This window comes from Cucurbita maxima, unplaced genomic scaffold (assembly GCF_002738345.1).
Source record: "Cucurbita maxima cultivar Rimu unplaced genomic scaffold, Cmax_1.0 Cma_Scf00003, whole genome shotgun sequence".
Taxonomy (NCBI): Eukaryota; Viridiplantae; Streptophyta; class Magnoliopsida; order Cucurbitales; family Cucurbitaceae; genus Cucurbita; species Cucurbita maxima.
In genome coordinates this window covers 6,047,017-6,069,545 of record NW_019272019.1, presented here as the reverse complement: position 1 = coordinate 6,069,545, position 22,529 = coordinate 6,047,017, and the positions used below count along the sequence as shown (strand labels likewise).

The window sequence follows — 22,529 nt, the reverse complement described above, 5'->3', positions numbered from 1 at the left end:
CACTAACCCCTACTCAAACATCAAAGCATAAACAAGAACCCAGACGAACTACAGAAATGGGAACATACCGATCCTCCCCCATTGTGGCTCTCCTCTTCTTCCTCCTCGTAACTTTACCGTCGGCGTTGCCCTCTTCGATCATCCCCGAGAGGACGGACGAGGAAGTGATGGCGCTCTACGACCAGTGGCGTGCCAAGCACGGGAAGTTGCACAACCACTTGGGACCAGAAACCCAGAATCGATTCCACATCTTCAAGGACAATCTCAAGTACATCGATGAAATCAACGCCCAAAATTTGCCCTATCGATTAGGTTTGAACGTGTTCGCAGATCTCACGAACGAGGAGTACCGATCCAAGTACTTGGGAGCTAAAATTGCCGCTGGTTCAAGGCGAAACAAGACGAGCAGCCGCTATCAGCCTCGCCTTGGGGATGAAGTCCCGGACTCCATCGATTGGAGGGAGAAAGGAGCCGTCGCTCCCATTAAAGATCAGGGAAGTTGTGGTAAGTTCCATTTTTCTCGCCTTCTTCCAATTTCTTCATCTATAGCTTTCCTATTTTTACTCGCTTTTGCTTATTTGGCGCACACAAAGCGCTCTCATTCACCTAGTTTTTCAGTAATTAGTATAAATTGCAAATGGTTATAATTATGGTGAAAGATGGACTGATGATCGATCATTATAGGAGGAGTGATTGTTTGTTTCTTAAATTTAGATTTCATGACTAAAAATTGTTGTTCCTCATTAATCATTAGTATAGCATAACATCTGTTTTGATAATTTTGAATTATATGTAACCATTCGACTAATTATAGGAAAGAACATGAGGGCACAGAATCTTTATGAGTTGCTCGTGGAATGGACCTGCCTTTACTTTCAACTCGCACTGGCCCCGCACTTTCTATAGAGATTTAATGATGAGATATATATTTCTTCTGAAAAATTTTAACCACGAGATATTTGAATGGGTATTTTTTTTTTTCCCTCCAAATATTTATGAACAGTATAAGATTTGCAAAAGTTATTTCTTTACTTGCCATTCTTTCTTAATTATTATTTATAAAATATTTCGATCCTAAATCATATAATCACATGATTTGATTTTTATGCGCAACTTTTATGACTGGCTATTATATTATCTCAATGAAGGCTGAGATTTTTACCGAATAATAATATAATAATCTCAGTTGTTGATAACACCACACTCATTTTAATTATTAAATTCGTCATCGATTGTTTTAGGAAATATAGAATTAGAATGTTTGAGAGACAAAAAGTTGAAACCTTTTGTATAGTTCTTAAAAGATGGAGAGAGAATAAACGTTTTCTTGAAGGGAGTTGAATTCTCTCTGAAGTATATCATAAATAAACCATATGAGATTTGAACATTGGTCGCTTCAAGTATGCTAATTGTTGAAGTTGATATGAAGGGAGTTGCTGGGCGTTCTCAACTATAGCTGCCGTGGAAGGCATAAACCAGATTGTTACAGGCGACTTGGTAGCACTCTCAGAACAGGAGCTGGTGGATTGTGACATTTCTTACAACGAAGGTTGCAATGGTGGCTTAATGGACTATGCCTTCGAGTTCATCATCAACAATGGCGGCATTGATACTGAAGAAGATTATCCTTATAAAGGCTATGATAGCACCTGCATCCAATCTAAGGTCTCAATTGCTACTCAAACTTTATTTTTCCCTTTTGAGTTGCTGAAGCTTATTTTTGATATCTGATGGTCTTTATTTCTATTGTGTTTGTCTTCTTCAGAAAAATGCTAGGGTCGTTTCAATCGATGATTATGAAGACGTCCCTGTAAACAATGAAAAAGCACTGCAAAAAGCAGCAGCTAAACAGGTTGTGGCTGTTGCCATTGAAGGGGGAGGTAGAAGTTTCCAGCTATATCGATCGGTATGACATCCATTTCTATGAAGTTTTGGTTATTATTATTGTTTTTTGTACACTTTTAGAGAGGGTCTGATTTGTTGTATGTGTATGTGTACAGGGTATATTCACTGGAAGATGTGGGACAGATTTGGACCATGGTGTTAATGTGGTTGGATATGGGTCTGAAGGGGGCGTCGATTACTGGATTGTGAGAAACTCATGGGGTGCGAGCTGGGGTGAAAGTGGCTACATCAGGATGCAACGTAACGTCGCTTCCCCAAAAGGTCTCTGTGGGATTGCAATGGAGCCTTCTTACCCCATTAAAAACGGACTAAACCCACCTAATCCAGGCCCGACTCCTCCAAGTCCGGTGGAACCCCCAACTCCGGTGAAACCCCCAACTGTCTGCGATCAATATTACGACTGTCCCGCCGCAGAAACTTGCTGCTGCCTCTTCCAGTTTTCAAACACATGCTTTGTATGGGGATGCTGCCCACTTGAAAGCGCCACCTGCTGTGATGACCTTTACAGCTGCTGCCCCCATGACTACCCCGTCTGTGACGTCCGTGCTGGAACCTGCTTGAAGGTACGTGGCTTCAATTTCCATTTTCATATGCATCTTGTCAAAATGCAAGGGGTAAAAGTCTGATGAAGACTGAACTTATATTTTTTGCTGTGCAGAGCAAGAATGATGTTTTCGGAGTAAAGGCGATGAGGCGCACTGCAGCTGTAGCCAAACCATCGTGGGCACTTGGAGGAGGTGTGAGTGTTGGGAAGAGCAGTGCTTAAAAAGGTTGCCAGCTTTGGTGGGGGCTAAGGATGAAAGACAGGCTTGTTACTGTTGAATCAATAACTCTCCAAGCCCTGTATTTCTCATATTGTACGCCTCCTGGCTTCGCACCTTTTAAGCTCAATGGTCGTTTAAGTTAGCACACGATGACTGTATATAGGACGTATATGAACACTTGGAACAGAGACTAATTGCTGTCAAGTTATATTAGCACTCTGTCTCTGTGTCAAATCCTGAATTCAGGCCAATTGTGGCTGTCCCTTAATTATGATCTGCTGTATCATTTCATTGAACCAGTAGTCTTTCCTTCACAAAAACATGAATCAAAGACAAATTGAAAAAAGAGAATTATTCCAACATTGAAATATCTAGGCAACAAAATAATTCCCACAACAGTTTAGAGAAAGAAAATCATTTTCCAAAGATCTTAGCAAAGACAATGGGACTCAGCAGCAGCTTTCAATGAAATAAGAAGCAACCCCACAAGCAACTCGTATTCATATCATAGCCCCATAAACAAGAAAAAGAGAAATAGAAGAAAGAAAACTTGAAGCTGGGACCATCCATTGTGTCGGGTGATGGTATTCATATGTCAAAAGACAACTTGATCCAAATTCTAACACTCCCTTGTCATGTTTCTCGCTTCCAATTTGTTTCCGGGGACCATTGCCTGTGGTGCACTATGACTGCCTGCAGGAAGGAATGGGATACACCACCCGAGTGGAACCCCACTCTTCCCTCAATGAGTGGATGGATCCCATTATCATCACTATCACATATATTCAATCAACCTCAAATCTTATTGGGAAAGAGAAACAAATTATTTTTTATAAGTGTGTAAAAACCTTTCCATAACAAATGCGTTTTAATACCGTGAGGTTAACAACGATACATAAAAAGCTAAAACAGAAATATCTACTAATAATGGGCTTACGCGGTTATATTCATGCTCCTCACAGATGAAATATAGTGCCATCTTTGTTTGATAATAAAACTACTTTTAGTATCTAGATATTTTTATTGACAGATAACTCAAAAAACAGTGATTATACAATTTGGGTGCATGCTAATCAACCATCCAAATCCATGCAAGTACCAAACTCATCCTTTTTGTGACAATTAATGCCATGGAGAAGGTACTTTTCCTAATTAATTGAGACTTTGACCATTCTGGCTTGTCTCTCCAAACCCGAATCTAGGATTTAAGCAACTTGGTTTCTCTTCTGTTTCTTGAGCTGCATCTAACTGACTGGAGGTTTCTATCTTTACTTCTGAGTTGGTAGCCTTCATTGTATTCAGGTTCGGGTGGTTAATGGGCATTAGTTGAACTGCGTCGAGACGATCATCGACTTCACAAGGCGGGGTGCCATTAGAAGGAATCTTTGATTTAAAAGTTCCAAAACCGCATGAAGTGGAAGGAAGAAGAGGTGGGATTGGCCACACTGGCGATCCAGAGGCCAAGGGATGTGGGGTGTTCCACCCTAAGTTGATGGATTTGATAGGAGATTCATCAAGCATAGAGCTGAACAATCTCTTCAACCCAGTGGATTGGTTTTCGATCATCTGGACATCTGGCTTTAAAACGTATGGATGTTGGCTAGGAAGGTAGGGCCTTTGAACAGCAAAGATACCTGGCATGCTGTGCAGGTAGCTGAATTTCCTCTGTACATTAATGACTAAATTGAGATCTTCCGGGACCTGAAAAGAACAAGCCATCAATCTGTGTAGCTTGGAAAAACGCTACCTAAGAGAAGGAAAAACCAAGCAAAACCTTATCAAAAGAGCCCAGTTGAACTACGCCTTCTCGTACAGCAATGACTGCAATTGTCTACAAAAAGAAGTATCGGATAAACTGGAAGTGTTTTGCTTTATAGCAAGCTAAATTTGTAGAATAGTAACCTGAATGCCTGATTTAAACTGAGATTCCCAGGCTCGAGGTTGCTGTACATGAACAAAGTGGAAACGTCAAGAAAGCTGGTATGCACAGAATTGAACTGGAAAGGAAAAAGTTGTCTTACAGGCTCAATGGATGAGTTCCACGAGGAGACGAGGTTCGGATCACTTTCAGTTGCGCTATCTCTGAAAACCCATTTATGATTATTATCAGCTCCAACTTTTCCCACTAATCTGCAGCCAGGGACATATAGATTCTGTATGAACTTATCCAACAGGTTGATCTAAATGAATGTACGAATTCTCTCACCCTTCTCCGTAACTGTAAACCTCATGAGACATTTTGAAGAAGAGATCAACTCCAAACCTCCCTGTAAGACACCCACCTGCTGCTCTTTCACATTCATGGAAATCACAAAACCCATCTTCCCAAACAAGAATCCTGAAAGAAAAGCAACTCATGAACTCAGTAAGCAGTCGACAATTCTAACAAAAGTACCATCATCTTTGTTCATACATACCAGTTCCTCTTGTTTCCTTTAGAGCGATCAAGAGCACTCCCACCAAACTCCCACCTGCAACAAAGCAAAGTATGTGGGAAAAATATGTGATGAATTAGAATACAACTCATCCATCGATCACTTCTCCTTGGGGGTTTGAGTTCTTAGTTTTCTTACTTGGGAGGAGGAAAGTTTCTAGGGAGGATCCTCCAGAAAATGGCATAAACCCACTTAGAAGAGGTAGAGCTACAAGAGTCTGAAGACAAACATAGACTCCTTAAAGTGTGTTGCAACAGACAGTTAAGCATGGGAAGGCCACTTTCCATTTTACTGAAAGAAAACCGATTGCTCTGTACTCGTCTTTCTCTTCACCATTAAATGGGAAGGAGCAATCATGGTACTTACTACACCTACTCGCTGGCATTTAGTGTGGGAAACACGCTTCAACCTCCTCCTAGTCCTCGCTATACAAAATATTTATGCTTTGGTACTCATTTCCCCACCAAAAAAGTAATATTATTTCAACTCTTGATTTGCACATCAATAAACGTTGAAGGATCTTTTCCAGTGCAACTTCCTAATATAATTTAAGGGACAGGAAAGCCAAACATGCAAATATTAAGGAATATATCTATATATAATCCAAGGTTCTGTTTCCCAAAAAACAAATCATTTAACACTCATTACCTGCAAATGCATACATAACAATTTGTCAATTGTAGCTGATGTGGTCCTCCAAAAGTTTGAAAGCTCCATTGGATTCAAATTGCACCAAACTTCGTCCTTACGTCGGCCCACCATATAAGACACAAGATAGCTCTGGTCTTCTTACTCTCTCAAGTTTCATGCTTTCTTTACTTTGACAGAAGCAATCCATGGTATCAATTGCTTTGCTGAAAACCCACCGGCTAAATTTTCTGCAAGAAGCAACTAAGTTCTTAAAAAGTTGATAAATTTTCACAAACACTCGGTAGATCTTGAAGGAATCACATAGGAGTAAGCATGAAATCGGGGCTAGAAAATTATTATAGAAGGATCCTTTCCGAGAGGTAAATCTTCTTCTCTTGTCAACATCACTTAGCTGGCATAACATATATCCATCGGCAACCTTCGCCCTTCAACAATTATTGTTCTTTTCTCAGTTGGCTGCGTCTAGAAATAGTTGAGTGAGAAAATGATAATTTCTTCAAGCAAATGTGTTGTGTTTAAGGCTAATCGAACACAAAAGGACCTAACTATAATTAATAATTATACTGCATCCGTCCAAATTATTTGGCAGCAAGTAATTAATCAAATGCCCAATTAAGTGTTGTTTAAACTGATGCATGTCGTCTTCAAACTTCAAAAGTTAGTGATAGCTGATTATCAGACAGTCAATTTAGCATGCTGAGAGTTTACAAATCTAGCACAGTAAACAACAAAGAAAGACATAAAGAAAGAAAAAAACTGGTCCAGCACGAATTTATGAGGGGAAAGGAGCACCATGCACCTTCAAAGTGTGTCCCCTCCACCCATTTGCAGACACCCTATCCTGCACTGTAGAAAGGAAGATAGGTGTAAAAAGTACTCATATAACAAATATCAATCTAATGGGTTTCAAAGATGCTACAACAGTGTAAAGAACACGAACCAGCTAAATGGGAGGTGAAAAAAAAAAAATCTTTTGTCCATTCACTAAGAGTGACCAAAGACAACCACACCCACGCAATATGGAGATCTGCAATCAATTCTATTGGCATCCTTGAGATGTATCGCATCTGCAATCTTTGAACCTGAAAGCAGCCACATAAAAGCCAAGCTAACAATACCCTATATAATAAAGGATAATGTCTTATTGCACCTTTATTATCACTTTCAAAGCGTGGATAATAGGACATTAGATGGGGCAACTGGTTCTGGCGAAAGAAACACAATGTTGGGAAGATGCCCCCATTACGGAAGCAGCTAAATATACGTCGACAGCTACAGAAATTAGGGGGATAGAACGCAGTGTGTACTTCTCCAATGATAATAATCTAGACCCGTGGCTTGGTCCTCTACCACCATTCTCCACCTCTTTGGATTTGGCATTATAACAAACACCTTCCGTGCATGTTGCTCAAGCCCAGCCGCAAATGACAACTCCAATGCCCTTTATCACATCTTTCACCTAGAAACGTGGCCCAATCCGACATGTAAATGTAGTAATCTCTCAATCACAACAGGGAGTTCTTCTCATAACTATAATAACATAGATTGCAACCTTATTTAAACTAACAAATAACAACTTTAGCAATCACTTTTGAAAATAGATTGGCAATCAAATTATTCAAACTACCTCATATGGCGGATCAAACTTTCAGGAGTTGCAGATTTATGATTATATTTGAGAACTGCGTTTTATCTATTCTTGTTCTTCAATTATGAACTATTCTTAGATCTCCTTATCACCATTTTTAAATAGTGGCGGGCAATCAAAGGTAAGTTTAAATGTGACGGGAGTCCTGACTGATGTAAAACTTGAAAGCGATGGCTTTCAGTTGATGTATTATTTATGATTTTAAGAAGAATGTCTCAGAGGAGTCATTAATTAATAAGTTCGATTGTGTCGTTACAAAATAATTAATTAGTTGATTCATAAATCATATGCAGCTAAGCGTAGTATTGATTGGGCCTTGGCATTTAGTTAGAAATCATAGATGCCCATTCGACCTGTGTCAAAGGCACTTTATTTCTACCCAAAAAGGAACAATGCCTGATATTCCATTCAACATTCTTCGTTGCTATATTCATGTTAGAACATCGATATGCCAAAAAAGATTCTAGCAAGATGAATGCTTGAAGTCAAGAACTAAAAAGATGCTCAATTAAAGGACATTTTGACCAAAAGTAAACCCAACCCCGAATTGTTTTGTAATAAAATATCACATTCAATTATGAACAGCCTTCAATCCTGGGATGATAAGGGTATCTAGTATGGTCTTCACTTGACACTTTCTCCATTACACATGGTACTCTTCTATGCAGCTGGCACAAAATGTTAGTGGTTGTATAGACATTGTAGCGTTACTTGATATACGTACAAGTTAAACTGGCAAACAAACAGACCTCACAAAGACCAAAAGTGAACTCTAAAATTTAAATTAAGATGGTTCTTCCTTTGAAACTGAATCATGATTTCATCAAAACCAGGAACAAAAGCGCCCTAAAATATCAACCATTTCAGAAACCACAACGATATTGTACTGCGAAAAAGATTGATACAACAACCACACTTTTGTTCTACCCAAGAATTACTGCACCTATGAGATCTAATCCAATCCAACCACCTCATTAATTTTTCTTCTGGNGGGGGGGGGGGGGGGGGGGGGGGGGGGGGGGGGGGGGGGGGGGGGGGGGGGGGGGGGGGGGGGGGGGGGGGGGGGGGGGGGGGGGGGGGGGGGGGGGGGGGGGGGGGGGGGGGGGGGGGGGGGGGGGGGGGGGGGGGGGGGGGGGGACAAGCATAGGTATCAATTCAAGCAATTATTAATAGGGTTGACGGCCTTACCCCGTCTCTCTTATATTATGTTGCAACTTCAATCAAAATTGTTTTGTATACAAGCAACCGGAGCTGTAATGTTTGACCGCAGAGAAAAGGACTTGTAGGTCAGCATTCTGCAACTCTGTACAGCTCAAATGCATTAAAAATACTCCCATAGATGTGGGAAACGGGCAGTTCTAATGATAATTGTTGATAACGCGAACAGATATCATGTATCAACAATGCAATTAACAACTAGAGCAATAACAAACATTTCGGGGAAGATTCCATTGCACAACTCCATTCAACCAGATGTTAGTTTTCCGTTTGGTACAACTTCATCATAATCCAGAGAAAGTAAACACATGCTTCAAGTTAAGAATACCTTCACCAGCAGAATTGAGGAAACCTCGATTTTCCAGTGAACAAATGAGTTCCCCTCCCTCCTGTAACATTTCCACTGAAAATAATGACAAATGTATATAGAACATATAGCAAATCAAAGCAAGCTGTAAAAGCTACCTTTGTCTCCTTAACATAGAGTCTCGTAAACAAACTGCAGTGGCAATTTCCACATGGCCAATGATGATCAGAATCATATGCAGATCAATAAATGGATCAAACATTTGAATAGGCAAAATGGCAACGTTCTTTTGCTGCTCCATGCCGATTGTGATACCGGGCATTATCATGTTGCCGGCCTTCTGAAGGAAGGAATTCTCCCAGAACATGGTGAAGGCAGTTTATTATGATTCAAAAGTATTTAATACAAGAGATGAACCATAAGATCTGACAACAAAACAACTAAACCAAAGTTATTAAACATAACTTACTACATCAGTTCGTGAAGACAGTATACAAGCCAACACTTGTGGATCGGTCATGAGCCAATGGATCTGTTCGTAGAGGATAACAAAGCTGGTAGTTCTCCCCAATACCGACTGAAACATCCAGCGGAGTGATCATATCACTCGCAGTAACATGGTTGTCATATCTAGTGTACTGAAACAAACACTTCAAAGGGCTTCACAGCCACGTGAGAATAACTGGACATAGTCAAGGTAGCACGGTGAGAAAGTAATGAACCAGCATATCACCATGTTATATTACTGAAAATGGTCAGTCAAAGAAATGAATATTATGTTCATCATAAATTGGTCATCAAAGAAAGGTGTTGGTGATCATAAATTGGGCTTCACAGCTACTAGAGATGCTGATTATAACATTATTTAAAGATGTTGAGGAATGTGAATAGAACTAAAATTTTCAAAATCATCTGCAGCTTCTAGGATGTGCCTGTAAGGATTTGGAGTCGGATACATAGCTCAAGAGTGTCTACCAATTGCTGCAGATAAAACGAAAGCAATTGTAGAGTAGTGAACGTGAAAGTGTAACAACACAAGCCCACCGCTAATAGATATTGTCCACTTTGGCCCGTTACATATCGCCGTCAACTTCACAGTTTTAAAGCGCATCTGCTAGGGAGAGGTTTCCACACCCTTGCAAGGAATGCTTATTCCCCTCTCCAACCAACATGGGATCTCACAAAAAGTAATAGATTCTGGCATGCACTACGCATCTATCAGTTGAATAGGTTCCAATATTATAAAAAAAAAGCAGGGAGCATGAATATTTAACTCCAAGACGTGGGGGAATAAGCAGCGCAAACAGCATGGAAATGAGATAGATTAAACACGGAATCAAGGCAATACAACCAGAAAACAATGCAGAAGAACAAGACCAGAAGCGTTAACGTTTTGTAACTTGCTTCGTTCCTGATATCTAATTATTAATTCGAGAACTACTATTACCACCTGACCACCTTCTCAGTGTACAAGCAACTAAACCCCTCCCCGCCAAAAGGCCTAACCTTGACTTTAGTGACGATGATCGCCCAGCACTGCTAGATGCAATCATAGAAGGTGCAACTTGACTTGGAATCGGATGAAAATCAACAACATTATCCTGTATCCCACCATCACTTGCACTTGCATCCGGAATTTCAGGTTCACCACTGTCTAAATTCACGGCCAACGATCCCCTACTCGACCTCAACGAATCTGCACCCTCCGGAGTTACTCCTCGACATTTTTTAACCTTAACTTTCACTAAATTTGGGCAACCTTCGGCAAGCGCTTCCATACCTTGATCCGAAACAGGACAACTCTTAATGCAAAGCTTTTTCAGTGCTATGCATTTTGCGGCAATGCAGGAGATTTCGCTATCACCAACTGTATCGCTTCCGCACAATGCCAACCGCTCTAAATTTCGACAATTCGAGGCCAATATTTCCAGGCTCACCTTCGTGGGATTCACTCCGATGAGAACCAGTTCTTGAAGGTTAGAGCAGTTTCTTGCAACTGCTACTAAACCCTCGTCACCAATCCTATTTGCCTTCCATCCATCAATGTGCAGCTTCCTCAAGAGCTTGCATCGTTCTGCTAACGCTGCAATGCCCAGGTTCGTACACTCCGGGGTCTTAACAAGGTGCAGAATTTCCAGATCCATGAAATTTGAGATCGCTGAGAGGCCTACATCACTAACCTGAAGCCTTTCGAGATGGACTTCAGTAAGACTAGTCACTCGGTCTGATATAACGCTGAGCAAAGCATCCCAATCTCCTGAGCATCGGAAGAGCTTTAAAGTTCTCAGACTTCTAGCACCGATTAATAGCGGTCCGAAACACTGTGCATTATAAAGATCTTTCAGGCAAATAGTTTTGAGAGATATCCCCGCCACGCCAGGCCCAATCGGCTCAGCAGTCGAATCAGTGATACCTCGAAGTCGCTTCACTGATAATTCTTCGAGGGCGGAACAATGATCAAGAATAGCGTTCATTCCTTTGGCTCCAAATGTGCAAGATCCACAAGAGAGTTTTTTCAAACCCTTGCAGTTCTGGGCAAAAGCAGCCATGCCAACATCGGTCAATTCACGGCACGCACGAAGCTTAAGACGAGTCAAATTACGGCATCGGAGGGAGATGAGGATAAGAGGGTCATCTCCGATGCTCGAAGACCTACGGTCACACTTCAAAGCAAGTTTGGTGACAGCATCGAATCGAGTAAAAAGGGAAGGTATCATGGAGGAAAGATCCGCTTCAGCTTTAAGGGAGAGACGGTGACGGCTTTGCCCCTCGACTTTGAACCACCGGCGACAAACGAGAGAGCAGCTCTTCCGGTCGACGGAGCTGAGGGATTGGAAAATACAAGCCAAGCACTCATCCGGAAGATCGGAAATGAAGTCGGATGTTCCATGAAGTATCACCTGAAAGTTATTGGTTCCATCCAGGTGCATCGGGGAGCTTAGGGACGTCGATTTGATCTTAGATCGATGGCTATGATTGGTATCGCGGCGGCTAAGAATCGTAGTCGACGAAGCTGATTGGCCCATTCAGGGCAAGTTGAAGAAGAAGCAATCTGGGTTTGAGCCCTTGGGATATTGCTACGGATCATACGCAGGGCGGAGGGTGGGTGTAGACGGGGTTAGGTTGAGGGTCTCAGACGTCGTCGCTCCGTTGATTTGCAGTGCGCAGAGAGAGAGGGAGTGAAGATGACGGACTTGAAAATAAATTCCAATTGGCTTTTGGAAAAGTTTATTTTACATTACAACTTTATTTTGAATAGAATAGAATAGTCCACCCTACAGTGTGAGGGAAAATCAGGAGCGGGGGACCTCACGTGGTCTTCGTGGCCTCAGATCCCTCCCTTTTTCTTTTTTCTTTTCTTTTTTTTTTCCATCTATTTAATTCTATTCAAACAATCATTGTGCAAATTATTTCCTTTCCAAATCAATTTCCCCTTCCTCATGAATACCATCCATCCATATTTATTAATAAGTCAATATCAATGGGCCTTAGATTAATGGGCCTTAAATTGTGTATGCATCCGGAATATACAAATGGGCCTTCAAGTTGGGCCAGTCGAAAATAATGAGGAATTGCTGCTATAGACCCATAGGGCCCGATGAACGGCCCATGGAGCCCAATAACCCATTCGTGAAGTAGAGCTGGGTCGTCGGGTCATCATCCTAAAAACCAAGCCGGCTTCGTCTGTTCGCTTCATTTTACATCCCTCAGCTCATCTACCGTCTCCACATTAACGTTTCATCCTCATGGCTGCTTCTTTGCTACTCCGGGGGCATCCTCTCCTGCGGTTTGGGCTCTGGCATCGCGGGCTTTGCTCTGGGGTCGTGCAGGTGACTCGCCGCTCTTGCTGCACTGCGACGGCGGCGTCTACTCCACCGGACGGGAGCTTAACATCTGCTGAAAATACTGCATCAGTGTCGAGTGCCAGTCAATCAACGAAGTACCAAAGATGGTGTGAGCCTGATTATCGAAAGTGGAAAGACCAGGAAGACGAAATTCTCAGCGATGTCGAGCCTGTCATGTCCCTCACTAAAGAGATTCTCCACTCCAATAGGTTCATAATTTTACCCCGATAGCTTATACTGAATTTTGAAGGCATTATCTGTTTGTTTTTTAGTTGCTGAGGAACTGTTCGAGAAAACAATTAAGTAAAAATATGTTTTTTTTTTTACATGGTCTGCTCGAATAGAAACTTCCCTAGTCTCGAACAATATATTATATTACAGCAAGATTGGAGAAAATAATCTTGTTAAAATTCACAAACAGACATACTGACATGTTTAAGGGTGAGAACGATGTTAGAAATTTCATTTTTTAATGAACCAAAACATTCCTTCCATGAAACATACATAATACCTTTTCACTCGTGATAAACTCAAGATAATGGAAGATTGTACGTTGATTAGCGGGTAGATGAAAATGTAACGTGAAAAGTAAATATGAAGCTGACAATTACAACTTCTTAATAACTGATAATCAGTTATCAGGTTTTCTTTACTTCTAATTTGAATCGACATGAATTGGTATATGTTCTGTGTTTTCATGGAAATATGATAACTACTTTCGTGTATCAACTCCTGGCTAAATCGTTTTAATTGGATCAATGCATTTGATATTTACATACGAGACCCATAATGTTGAATCTTTCCAACTACACTAACAACTACGGGAAGCTTTCAAAAACATTACAGCAGAAAGAAAAATGATATTCGAATTAGGTTTCAGCTTATTATATGTGCCCTTTCTTATCTTTCTTTGTGGATTTGGGATTTGACTTTCTACGGCCTCTGCAAATAACTAGGAGTGTGCCTTTGAGTTTAGTTATACCATCAGAAGACCATAATGCATCGGTTGTCAGCTAAGTGCTAATTGCTGAAAATTTTAAATTGTGGATTAAAGAATTTCATCTTCTCATTCTCGCTATCCCGCCTAGAAAAGCCTAGTTAGAAAGAAAAACTTATCAATTTAAAAGATGTGGCTATGATCATATTAAAGTATTGATCATAAAACTATGACCAGATCTTCACTGCTAGCATATATGTGACTGTGGAATGCAAACGGTATTCTGATTTCTCTTGGACATGAAGTGAAGACTTGGTTAATTAATGCGCTCATCTTTCAGTTTTATTTATATGAGTAGTCAGTTGGACGTTAGGGCAGTAGGGCCCTTGAGGTAATTCCCTTTTGATTGGTAGTAGGTGATGTGGAGGAAAAAGGTACTGTGTTTAGTAGTTTCATGTTGGGAGAGATTCAAGCCTCTCGCATTGCTATTTGATCCTCATTGGAATTAGCAAACTTGATTTCTGTTGGAAATTTTATCGACATTTGTTCACATAATATTTGTTAAGGTCTTCTTACATTTGGGTACTTATTGGAGTCATTATTGTAATCTATATGCTTCTCTTTGATCTTTTCCATTTTGAATAGTATTCAATGCATAACATTATGACAATTGAGATCAAAAGTAATGTCCAATGGGACCTAGTGAATGACCAGCAACTTTTAACTGGTAAAAGCAGTGCTTTCCTCAATGTAGGGTTGGTTGCCAGTGTTCATGAGGTGGTCTCATTTGGCACATTTCAATACAATATATGGCTCATGTTTTTGTTTTACAATCACACTTTGCTCCTATGATATTATGTCCCCTTCTCTTAAGGACTTCTATTTTTTGTACCAGGTATGTGGATGGGGAGCGATTGACATCAGAGGACGAGAGAATTGTGGTTGACAGGCTTCTAGCTCATCATCCACATGCTGAAGATAAAATTGGTTGTGGACTTGAATTCATTATGGTATGCTTTGGTCTGGACTAATTAGTTTAGAGTTCTTGCTATGTTTCAAATATGCAGTTTGCATGCTTTATTTTGTTAGATCGTGTAGAAATAAAGCAGATAAAGAAACAAATGACATTTGGCTCGTGGATATTTCCAAAAGCTTAAAATACAAGAAACTTACGAAATTAATTGGACAACTCTAGCCCTATATGATAATTGGATAATAGGTACCCGACTGATATTGTGAGACTCCACCTCGGTTGGGGAGGAGAACGAAATATTTTTTATAAGGGTGTGGAAACCTCTCCCTAGCAGACGCATTTTAAAAACTAAGAGAGGAAGCTCGAAACAAAAAGTTCAAAGAGGACAATATATATTAACTGTGGGCTTGAGCTGTTACATATATAGCCTTTGATTACAAAGATGGGAAAGAAAGTTGAGGTATCCTTCCCTTAACTCTCTCAATTCCAGTTCAAGAGAAACCATGTAAAATCACATAAATAAATGTTAGCGATTGGCAGAAACCTCTGGCTTCGCACCTCAATCTTTGCCAAAATGCTTACCTGCCCAACTCCCTTCATAACGACCGGATCTAATGAACTTCCTAGCCAATGACTACATAATAACATTTGTTGCATGCCTCCTCAAGTTGCTGCCCATGTGATCAAGTAATGGCCTCCATTTAACAACTATCTCCTTCCATATAAGGGACAGAATTGAATTGTGATTGAGGTCATTAAGCAATTTCATATATACATTACTAATACTGAAGCTTCTCTGAATAATACTTTCGCTGTATGTCATGTGGTGCTGGCGTGTCCATTGAAGATCTTTGTGGGCTATCATGCTCTTCTGCGACTGTTTGTACAAAAAAAAATGACTGTAAATGGAACTTATCTTCTGGTGTTGCCTAAGTAGCTTACTGGACTCTATGGCTGTGTTTTTGTGTTGCTCAACTATAATCTTGAGTAAGACGTTGTAAATGGAACCACATTTGAAATACGTTGCTGCATGGCAGCACCTTGAGTAAGATGTGGTAACTCTGTGGCCCATGGCCTTGCTTTGGCAGTCCTCTACTTCGGCTCTTTCAATGGTTGTCTTATATCCTTTTGGATTCAGGATAGTTGTATCTGTTGGCCAGGCTCCTGGGTTTAATATTATATTCCCTTCACAAAAAATAAACAAAAGTTGAAAATTGCATCTGACCTAATTTTCTGTTTTCCATGACACTTTACCTTCATTGCCCAGCCATACAAAATCATCGCATGCTTTTTTCCTTTGCCCACCCACTTCTCATTTTGAGATGTTGTGCACGCTACTTTGTTAGACCTCCAATCCAGAAGGTTTGTTCAAGGAAGAACAAAACTGGAATATGATTGTTTCTAACGTTTAAAAGTATCAGCTCCAGTTAGTCAGTCGGTTTTTTTTTTCCTTTTAAATTTTTATTTGAGTATTTTGAATTAGCGAGTGATAACTTATTGAGTCAATTATATAACTTCTTAGTTTTGTTTGTATGCAGTGTTTTTGTAAATGCCGGGCATTGTTTTTTTTCTTCTTATGTTGTGTGGTTTCTTGAAAAGAATGTGGAGTGATTAATGACCCTCTCAAATGGGGACTCCCATCACACTTTTGATATCAACAAAGCTTACATCTATTGTCTATAGAGATGTGATGTTTACCCAGTTTAAAATTGTTCTTTATTTTAAATAATTATTTAAGCTATCTTCTGTCATTGAAGGTTGATCGACACCCCCAATTTCGGTACTCAAGATGCCTCTTTGTTGTAAGGACTGATGGTGGATGGATCGACTTCTCGTATCAAAAGTGTCTTCGTGCATATATCCGAAGTAAATATCCATCATATGCAGAGATGTTTATTCGAGAACATTTCAAACGTGGTAGTTGATGAATGTGTGCTATTGTTGATGCTGTGAGCTGTGATCTGAATTTGTTTTGATCAAGAAAGATGTATGAATGATTAAATCAATTCTTCATGGTTCGGTGACCTGCAAGAAGGAAAAATGTACGGATTGTCAATGTAATAGATAGCATGTCCTGGACGCACTGCACAGTTTTTAAGAATGAGAAGAATCGATGATCATTGAAGTGAACCTTCACTTTATTGACTTGCAGCTCTATTATGTTTGTGGTTATGGATAATGGATAATCAAGGCACCATGGAATTTCTTGTATACGTTCATTCGAGAACGTCGAATGGGAATATTGATAATGTTTCAAAGTAATATAGGATTGAAAAGTTTAAACTGATATTTCTTTACTCTATTCTCTTGACTTCCTACCTTGTGCTAAATCCAGATCTTGCGCATGTTGCAAGGTTCATGATGAACCATCCAAGGGAAGAGAAATAATCAAACCTCAGGCGCATGATCAGGTTAAGGGGTTGATGATTGCAGCTGTAATGACAGGAACAGTGATGTGTAAAAAAGATACATTTGTAAGCAAATGAGGTATAATGTTGGCGGTGGGAAAATGAAGGCATAAAGCGGCCTCGTGGGGTTGGCCAATGAAGAGGGTTCAAACGAAAGGGATTGAAGGATATGATTTAGTGTAATGGTGACATGTTAGGTTAGTGACTGGATTTCGAATTGAGGAAAGCAGGGTGGGTCCCTGTCACAGTCAAGCTGATAATTGGAACGGGTCAAGTCAAAAGAGTCGAGCGGCCTAATGAATCGCTGAGCTCTTTGGAGGGCTTTCACTTGTCAAAACGGTGGTAAAGCAGTGGTCTGGGTATCTCTCTCTCACCTGCATGTGCTTGCTTTCGAAGATGGGTAAATTCTTTTCTGTCTCTCTCTTTTTTTTTTTCTCTCAATTCTACCGTCAAAACCATGCACCGCTATTTCACCTAAAAGCCCTTTTCTTTATTCTCTTGCTTTTGAGACTGAAAGCTCAACCAATGTCTGAGGGTTCATTATGTGTAGGCTTTTTAGAAAATGACACAAGCTTTTGTGCATTAACATGCTCTTTACTAGGTGCTAGCAAAGATCAAAACTGTATCATTCTGGAAAAAAACCACATTGCAATCTGAGACGACCCATTTTCAAAAATACAAAATTTCTTCTGCCAGAAAGTGGTTGGTTGGTTGGAAATTCTTTGAAGGATTTCACTTGCAAGGTCTGAAAAGTTTGGGGTTGAAAAGTCAAACAAGCACTTAGTATGAGTTTATTATTATACAAACCGAGGTTTTTATGTTGAACCTCGCAAGTTACATACTATGTTCTTCGGATCAAACACAGAGTTGAAGTTTTGAATAATACTGTGTTTGTGAGCATAATCTCACAAAAGTTTTGAAGTTTTGGGGTTTTTATCTTTGTTTCTTCTGATTTCAATCATTATTGAATTAAAGATTGAATTATAGATCTTTAAGATGCCAATCAATAGCTATCCTTGAATTGGTGGCATTATTTGAAAGTAAAGTCACGTGGGTGTACATTCTTAGCCGGCTGGTTTTAGTATCTATTAGTTTGTACCTAAAATAATTGTTATTGAAATTCTTACAGGTGTTCATGGGAAACATATAACTGAAAAGTCCAACGTCAGTGACATCAGAATCACAAATGGCAGGGGCAGTACAGCCATCCATCTGCAGCTTGCACTGTTGAGAAAAATCAAAATTGTTGCAACCCAATCCACAATCAGATCGGGTAGTGAAACCATGATGATTACGGGTGTACTATTACCCGACCCGACACAAAGCCAAAAACTGGAAGAAAAAAAATATTCCATGTGGGATCCTGCACACATGCAGCATCATCAGGTATCGTGGTTGCGTGATTTTAGCACAGTTAAGGATTAGAGAAAGCTCCTGAATTATAATGAAAACCCATGAATGTCTTCAATTATTTAGACAGGTTCAATCAGATTTGCCTGTATGCAGTTCAATTTCAGCCCAAATCTAAAACTACAAGACTTTTTATGTCAACCCCTTTGAAAAGGCCTAATCTTTAGCTTAACCAAAACTGATGAAACTGAATCTCTCTCTCTCTCTCTCTAAGACTTTTTTTATATCAACCCCTTTGAAAAGGCCTAATCCTTAGCTTAACCACAGTGATGAAACTGAATCTCTCTCTCTCTCTCTTACCCCTCTCTGCTGTTGGGGGTTGTGAACAGAGCTGTGAAGTTGAAAAAGAATGGTGGGAAGCAAAAGGCAATAAAGGAGTGTAGTATAGGTTCTGATGGTTGGATGTACAGAAAACAATGGCAAAATTCCCTATTGGGGTTTCGGAATTGGGTTTCTGACTCCTGGAATTGGTTTTGGTAGGGCTGCCCCACGCACCTCCGTCTTCATTGATGCTGTTGTACTGTCCTACCTGCTCACACTTCCCTTTTTGTCCGCTCACTCATCTTTATCTCTCTTTTTTCTCTAATGTTTTAAACAGTTAGCAGCATTTTGAGCAGAAAAGGAAATGCCCCTCCGCTGACATTGCCTCTATTTAATACCACAAAACTTTGCTGATCCCAATTCCCATAAATGTTCGAGTGGCAAAAGTAAACGAAGGCGATTAGCTTTCAGAATCAAGTTTGACTAATTGAAAATGAGTTGTTCGTTACCTCAAAAGGTGGCTATGAAAATTGCTGGCTGTGGTGCATCTCTTGTGCGGGGAACCCAAGTTCTATGCTATTAATTCTGGAAATGGAACCTGTCGGGATTTTAAGGCGGTCCATTCTAAATTCAACTATTTTGTACTCTCTAAGCACAAAAGAGAGTGAAAAAAACGAAGGACCCGTGATTTAACTCCTTTTTCGCTTTAAATATGCTTCGCCTTAAGCAGCAAATAAAGAAGGAAAAGAAAAATATATGCAAAGAACTAGGAAGTCCAGGCCATTTAGGCTTTAGCAAATATCAGCAAATTGGGACCATTGTAAACATTAATTGGTGTAATATAATTCGTACACCGCGTCATTACTATGCTCTCAATCAGGCCACTACAATATAACTCTCACTTTTCTCTTGAATAATACAAAATTTATAGCTATGGTGACAGTGTTCTTGAGTAATCCCCCCACACGCTGGAGCTGGTTCATGGACCGCCCTGGCTGTCTATATGGCCCACGACGCCATTGTGTACGAGTGTCACGTGTCGATTGATTATATTGCATGGCCCATGATTTATGTCCGCTGATTATAAGCACGAGAGGCTCCCAATACAGAAGCATATCATCCCCCTAACCCCGCAAATATAACCCCACCCACCACCTCTTTACGACGGCGCTGGAGAGAAACAGAATTATATGAGAGGAAATTATGAGAAACTACAGAATGGCGAAACGGCATTGCTACCCACTTTCAGTTGCGCATTCAATTTCAGGTCACCAAAACGTCTCACTTTTTCTTGATTCCCTCTACTGCTTGGAGGAGGAGGACGGAATTGGGGATGGACATTCCCAGCCAAAGATCGAAGCTTTCTCGATAAATGTTAACGTCGATTCCCCGAATTCTGTGTTCTTGTCGGACAGGGACTTTCTCTGGGAAGACGAGGAATTGGTGTCTCTGTTCTCAAAGGAGAACAGAAATAAGCTCCACGATGCTCTCCCACACAATCCCTCTCTAGCTGCGGCTCGCTCCGACGCGGTTGAGTGGATTCTCAAGGTCAATGCCCATTACTCCTTTACTACCCTCACCGCCGTTTTGGCCGTTGATTATGTCGACAGGTTCCTGTCCAGCCCCCATTTTCAGATCGACAAGCCATGGATGACCCATCTCACCGCCATTGCTTGTTTATCTCTTGCTGCTAAAGTGGAGGAAACCGAAGTTCCCCTGCTTTTAGACCTCCAGGTAAACACAATTCCCATCTCTTTGAATTCAATCTCCACATTTTGCGATTGTTAATTTCTTAAATCAAAATTGGGTTGTGGGTTGTCTTTTAATTTGTGGTAGGTGGAGGAAAATGGGTACTTCTTCGAAGCTAAAACCATTAAAAGAATGGAGATTCTTGTTCTCTCTACTCTTCTTTGGAGGATGAATCCGGTGAACCCACTTTCATTTTTGGACTATATTGTAAGACGGCTCGGCTTCAAGGACCAGCTCTGTTCTGAATTCCTCTGTAAATGTGAAAGATTACTTCTTTCTGTCATTTTAGGTGAGCCCCTATCAAAATCGACATAATTAATAACACCAAATTTGACTTCTGTCTTCATTAATTATTCTCTTAACTCCCAGATTCCAGATTCGTATGCTTTCTTCCATCACTGATAGCAAGCGCCATTATTTTTCAAGTTATCAACGACAAAGAACCCCATGTCGCAGCAAAATACCAGGATCAGCTTCTGGGTTTTCTTCAAATCGACAAGGTTTCTTTCTTTTTTCCTGTTTCCCCCTTTATAGTTCTGTCTTTGGCAAACGAATTAACCGAAACTTATAATGTTTTTGTCGTGCTCTGTTTGTTCGGGTAGAATAAGGTGGAAGATTGCTCACAATTCATCATAGAGGCTTCATCGAGAGGACACACAAACAAACAAAGATTTGGTTTAGTGGACATGTCGTGCAGCTCAAATGGTCGGACTCAGAATGTGGACCGTGTAGTGTCGTCGCCGGAGACAGCAACGAAGAAGAGGAAAATTGATGAACAGCCACCGTAGAAGCGGCAGCTGCAGAATTTTCAGTAGAATTAGTTGACCCTTGGGGTTCATTTAATCAGGCTTATAGGTGCTTGTACTTGTTGTTTCTTTGGTACACCAAGAGTGTACGTGCAATAACTAATATATAATATGATCAAGTCAAATTGTGGCATTAATTTTAACGTTTCCATTCCATCGTCGGAAGAAAACGTAATATTTGAAGCTCATTAACGGATGAAATTGGAAAGAGAAGAGAGTGGGGTACGCATTAATTTGTTATATGATCAATTCAAATTGTGGGTTTGGTTTGCATGTGAGAGAAAGGAACCCGCTGTCGGCAATAAATAATAATAATAAATAAATAAAAAGACAAAAGTAAAAAATCAATCTAGTAAAAGTAACAGCCCAAACAAAATGAACATGTTCTGTCAGAAAAAAGCGTGATAAAGCAATGCTTCCGCCATCTTTACTCTCTTTATTGATATTATTTTATGTTGATATGGATGAAAATAGTAATATGCACAAAAAAAAAAGCGAAAATTTACTGATTCTTCGCATTTTGAGCACTAATTTGAGTTAGTTGCCACTTATTTAGGATGGATGTGGTGAGTGGGGTTGATAATACAGATTTTTTACACATTTTTAAGCTTCCTAGTTACTAATTTTGTAACCGCAAGTATCTCAGATAGATGGCAAGTATATCCCGTGGATAAAATTTTTAAAATTTTGAGGAGAAGTTCAAAAGAGACGGCCTCAAAATTCAAAATAAGATAATATTTGTTAATATTAAATTAAGAACTTTTCTCCTCCTCTGCTTTTGAATGACCCTTGAGGTGTTAGTTGAATGATGAGACATGATGATGAACACATTCATTTCCCTACATAGAACACTCGAGAATCAGTCTACAAAAGCAAAAGGTAAGGTAAGCTGTGTTCTGCATTCTGAAAGGGTTGGCGGCACACACCACAATTGTTCAAACTCAGTTGCCGGATGCTAGTTTGGGAACAAAAGCCCCATATTTCTTTCTTTTTTCTCATGTTTGTCCTCATCTAATAAAAGATTGGAGACCTGGCTGACAATCATATGGGCTGGGCCCCGGCTTCCCATTACACACCCTTCCCTTCTGAATTGAAACTCACATTCCTCGCGTGAATCTCATAATTCAACACCCTTCTGATTCTCAGATTTTACTCGCAGCAGAAGCAGAGGCAGAGGCAGAGGCAGAGGCAGAAGCAGAAGCAGAAGCAACA

General features: G+C 40.2%; 5 protein-coding genes across 8 annotated transcripts; 3 read left to right on the top strand and 2 right to left on the bottom strand.

Annotated features, from left to right (window-relative positions):
- On the top strand, positions 1 to 14,671 carry LOC111477211 (low-temperature-induced cysteine proteinase-like). Of its 2 annotated transcripts, XR_002717232.1 has the most exons (6): positions 1 to 504; positions 1,430 to 1,665; positions 1,766 to 1,906; positions 2,001 to 2,468; positions 2,564 to 2,807; positions 14,660 to 14,671. XR_002717232.1 is itself a non-coding variant. In XM_023121247.1 (5 exons), the coding sequence occupies exons 1-5, from the start codon at positions 57 to 59 to the stop codon at positions 2,669 to 2,671; spliced, it is 1,401 nt and encodes a 466-aa protein (XP_022977015.1). In that variant the 5' UTR covers positions 1 to 56; the 3' UTR covers positions 2,672 to 2,965. The 2 variants fall into 2 exon arrangements, 1 of the variants encoding a protein (XP_022977015.1); XM_023121247.1 differs by lacking the exon at positions 14,660 to 14,671 and having other exon boundaries at positions 2,564 to 2,965.
- LOC111477241 (protein RICE SALT SENSITIVE 3-like) lies at positions 3,633 to 10,039 on the bottom strand. 3 transcript variants are annotated; one of them, XM_023121292.1, is made up of 13 exons: positions 9,087 to 10,039; positions 8,592 to 9,010; positions 6,906 to 7,214; positions 6,696 to 6,837; positions 6,555 to 6,601; positions 5,753 to 5,982; positions 5,243 to 5,642; positions 5,087 to 5,140; positions 4,876 to 5,007; positions 4,691 to 4,799; positions 4,572 to 4,613; positions 4,444 to 4,500; positions 3,633 to 4,370 (listed from the first exon to the last, which is right to left on the bottom strand). In XM_023121292.1, the coding sequence occupies exons 7-13, from the start codon at positions 5,389 to 5,391 to the stop codon at positions 3,822 to 3,824; spliced, it is 1,092 nt and encodes a 363-aa protein (XP_022977060.1). In that variant the 5' UTR covers positions 5,392 to 5,642; positions 5,753 to 5,982; positions 6,555 to 6,601; positions 6,696 to 6,837; positions 6,906 to 7,214; positions 8,592 to 9,010; positions 9,087 to 10,039; the 3' UTR covers positions 3,633 to 3,821. The 3 variants fall into 3 exon arrangements, with proteins under 3 accessions (XP_022977060.1, XP_022977061.1, XP_022977059.1); XM_023121293.1 differs by having other exon boundaries at positions 6,696 to 7,214; positions 8,592 to 8,706; positions 8,950 to 9,010; XM_023121291.1 differs by having other exon boundaries at positions 6,696 to 7,214.
- On the bottom strand, positions 10,220 to 12,169 carry LOC111477199 (F-box protein At1g47056-like). Its single transcript, XM_023121231.1, has one exon. It carries the CDS (start codon positions 11,952 to 11,954, stop codon positions 10,347 to 10,349), a length of 1,608 nt encoding a protein of 535 aa, XP_022976999.1. The 5' UTR covers positions 11,955 to 12,169; the 3' UTR covers positions 10,220 to 10,346.
- Positions 12,601 to 16,834, top strand: LOC111477278 (protein DCL homolog, chloroplastic-like). The gene is made up of 3 exons (XM_023121344.1): positions 12,601 to 12,982; positions 14,606 to 14,720; positions 16,441 to 16,834. The coding sequence occupies exons 1-3, from the start codon at positions 12,675 to 12,677 to the stop codon at positions 16,606 to 16,608; spliced, it is 591 nt and encodes a 196-aa protein (XP_022977112.1). The 5' UTR covers positions 12,601 to 12,674; the 3' UTR covers positions 16,609 to 16,834.
- A 3,029-nt stretch (positions 16,835 to 19,863) lies between these two features.
- Positions 19,864 to 21,452, top strand: LOC111477243 (cyclin-D3-1-like). Its single transcript, XM_023121295.1, has 4 exons — positions 19,864 to 20,496; positions 20,599 to 20,800; positions 20,881 to 21,011; positions 21,114 to 21,452. Exons 1-4 carry the CDS (start codon positions 19,966 to 19,968, stop codon positions 21,297 to 21,299), a joined length of 1,050 nt encoding a protein of 349 aa, XP_022977063.1. The 5' UTR covers positions 19,864 to 19,965; the 3' UTR covers positions 21,300 to 21,452.
- The last annotated feature ends 1,077 nt before the right edge of the window (positions 21,453 to 22,529 follow it).

What these genes read in the sequence shown, in the direction of transcription:
- LOC111477211 (XM_023121247.1), top strand. Translation starts at nt 57, where the DNA reads ATGGGAACATACCGATCCTCCCCCATTGTGGCTCTCCTCTTCTTCCTC. An exon ending in TAAAGATCAGGGAAGTTGTG is followed by an intron (nt 505 to 1,429) that starts GTAAGTTCCATT and finishes GTTGATATGAAG; the next exon opens with GGAGTTGCTGGGCGTTCTCA. An exon ending in GTTTCCAGCTATATCGATCG is followed by an intron (nt 1,907 to 2,000) that starts GTATGACATCCA and finishes GTATGTGTACAG; the next exon opens with GGTATATTCACTGGAAGATG.
- LOC111477241 (XM_023121291.1), bottom strand. Translation starts at nt 5,391, where the DNA reads ATGGAAAGTGGCCTTCCCATGCTTAACTGTCTGTTGCAACACACTTTA. An exon ending in GGAACTCATCCATTGAGCCT is followed by an intron (nt 4,614 to 4,690) that starts GTAAGACAACTT and finishes GTTCATGTACAG; the next exon opens with CAACCTCGAGCCTGGGAATC. An exon ending in AACTGGGCTCTTTTGATAAG is followed by an intron (nt 4,371 to 4,443) that starts GTTTTGCTTGGT and finishes TGTTCTTTTCAG; the next exon opens with GTCCCGGAAGATCTCAATTT.
- LOC111477199 (XM_023121231.1), bottom strand. Translation starts at nt 11,954, where the DNA reads ATGGGCCAATCAGCTTCGTCGACTACGATTCTTAGCCGCCGCGATACC.
- LOC111477243 (XM_023121295.1), top strand. Translation starts at nt 19,966, where the DNA reads ATGAGAAACTACAGAATGGCGAAACGGCATTGCTACCCACTTTCAGTT. An exon ending in CCCTGCTTTTAGACCTCCAG is followed by an intron (nt 20,497 to 20,598) that starts GTAAACACAATT and finishes AATTTGTGGTAG; the next exon opens with GTGGAGGAAAATGGGTACTT. An exon ending in ACTTCTTTCTGTCATTTTAG is followed by an intron (nt 20,801 to 20,880) that starts GTGAGCCCCTAT and finishes CTTAACTCCCAG; the next exon opens with ATTCCAGATTCGTATGCTTT.
- LOC111477278 (XM_023121344.1), top strand. Translation starts at nt 12,675, where the DNA reads ATGGCTGCTTCTTTGCTACTCCGGGGGCATCCTCTCCTGCGGTTTGGG. An exon ending in GAGATTCTCCACTCCAATAG is followed by an intron (nt 12,983 to 14,605) that starts GTTCATAATTTT and finishes TTTTTGTACCAG; the next exon opens with GTATGTGGATGGGGAGCGAT. An exon ending in GTGGACTTGAATTCATTATG is followed by an intron (nt 14,721 to 16,440) that starts GTATGCTTTGGT and finishes CTGTCATTGAAG; the next exon opens with GTTGATCGACACCCCCAATT.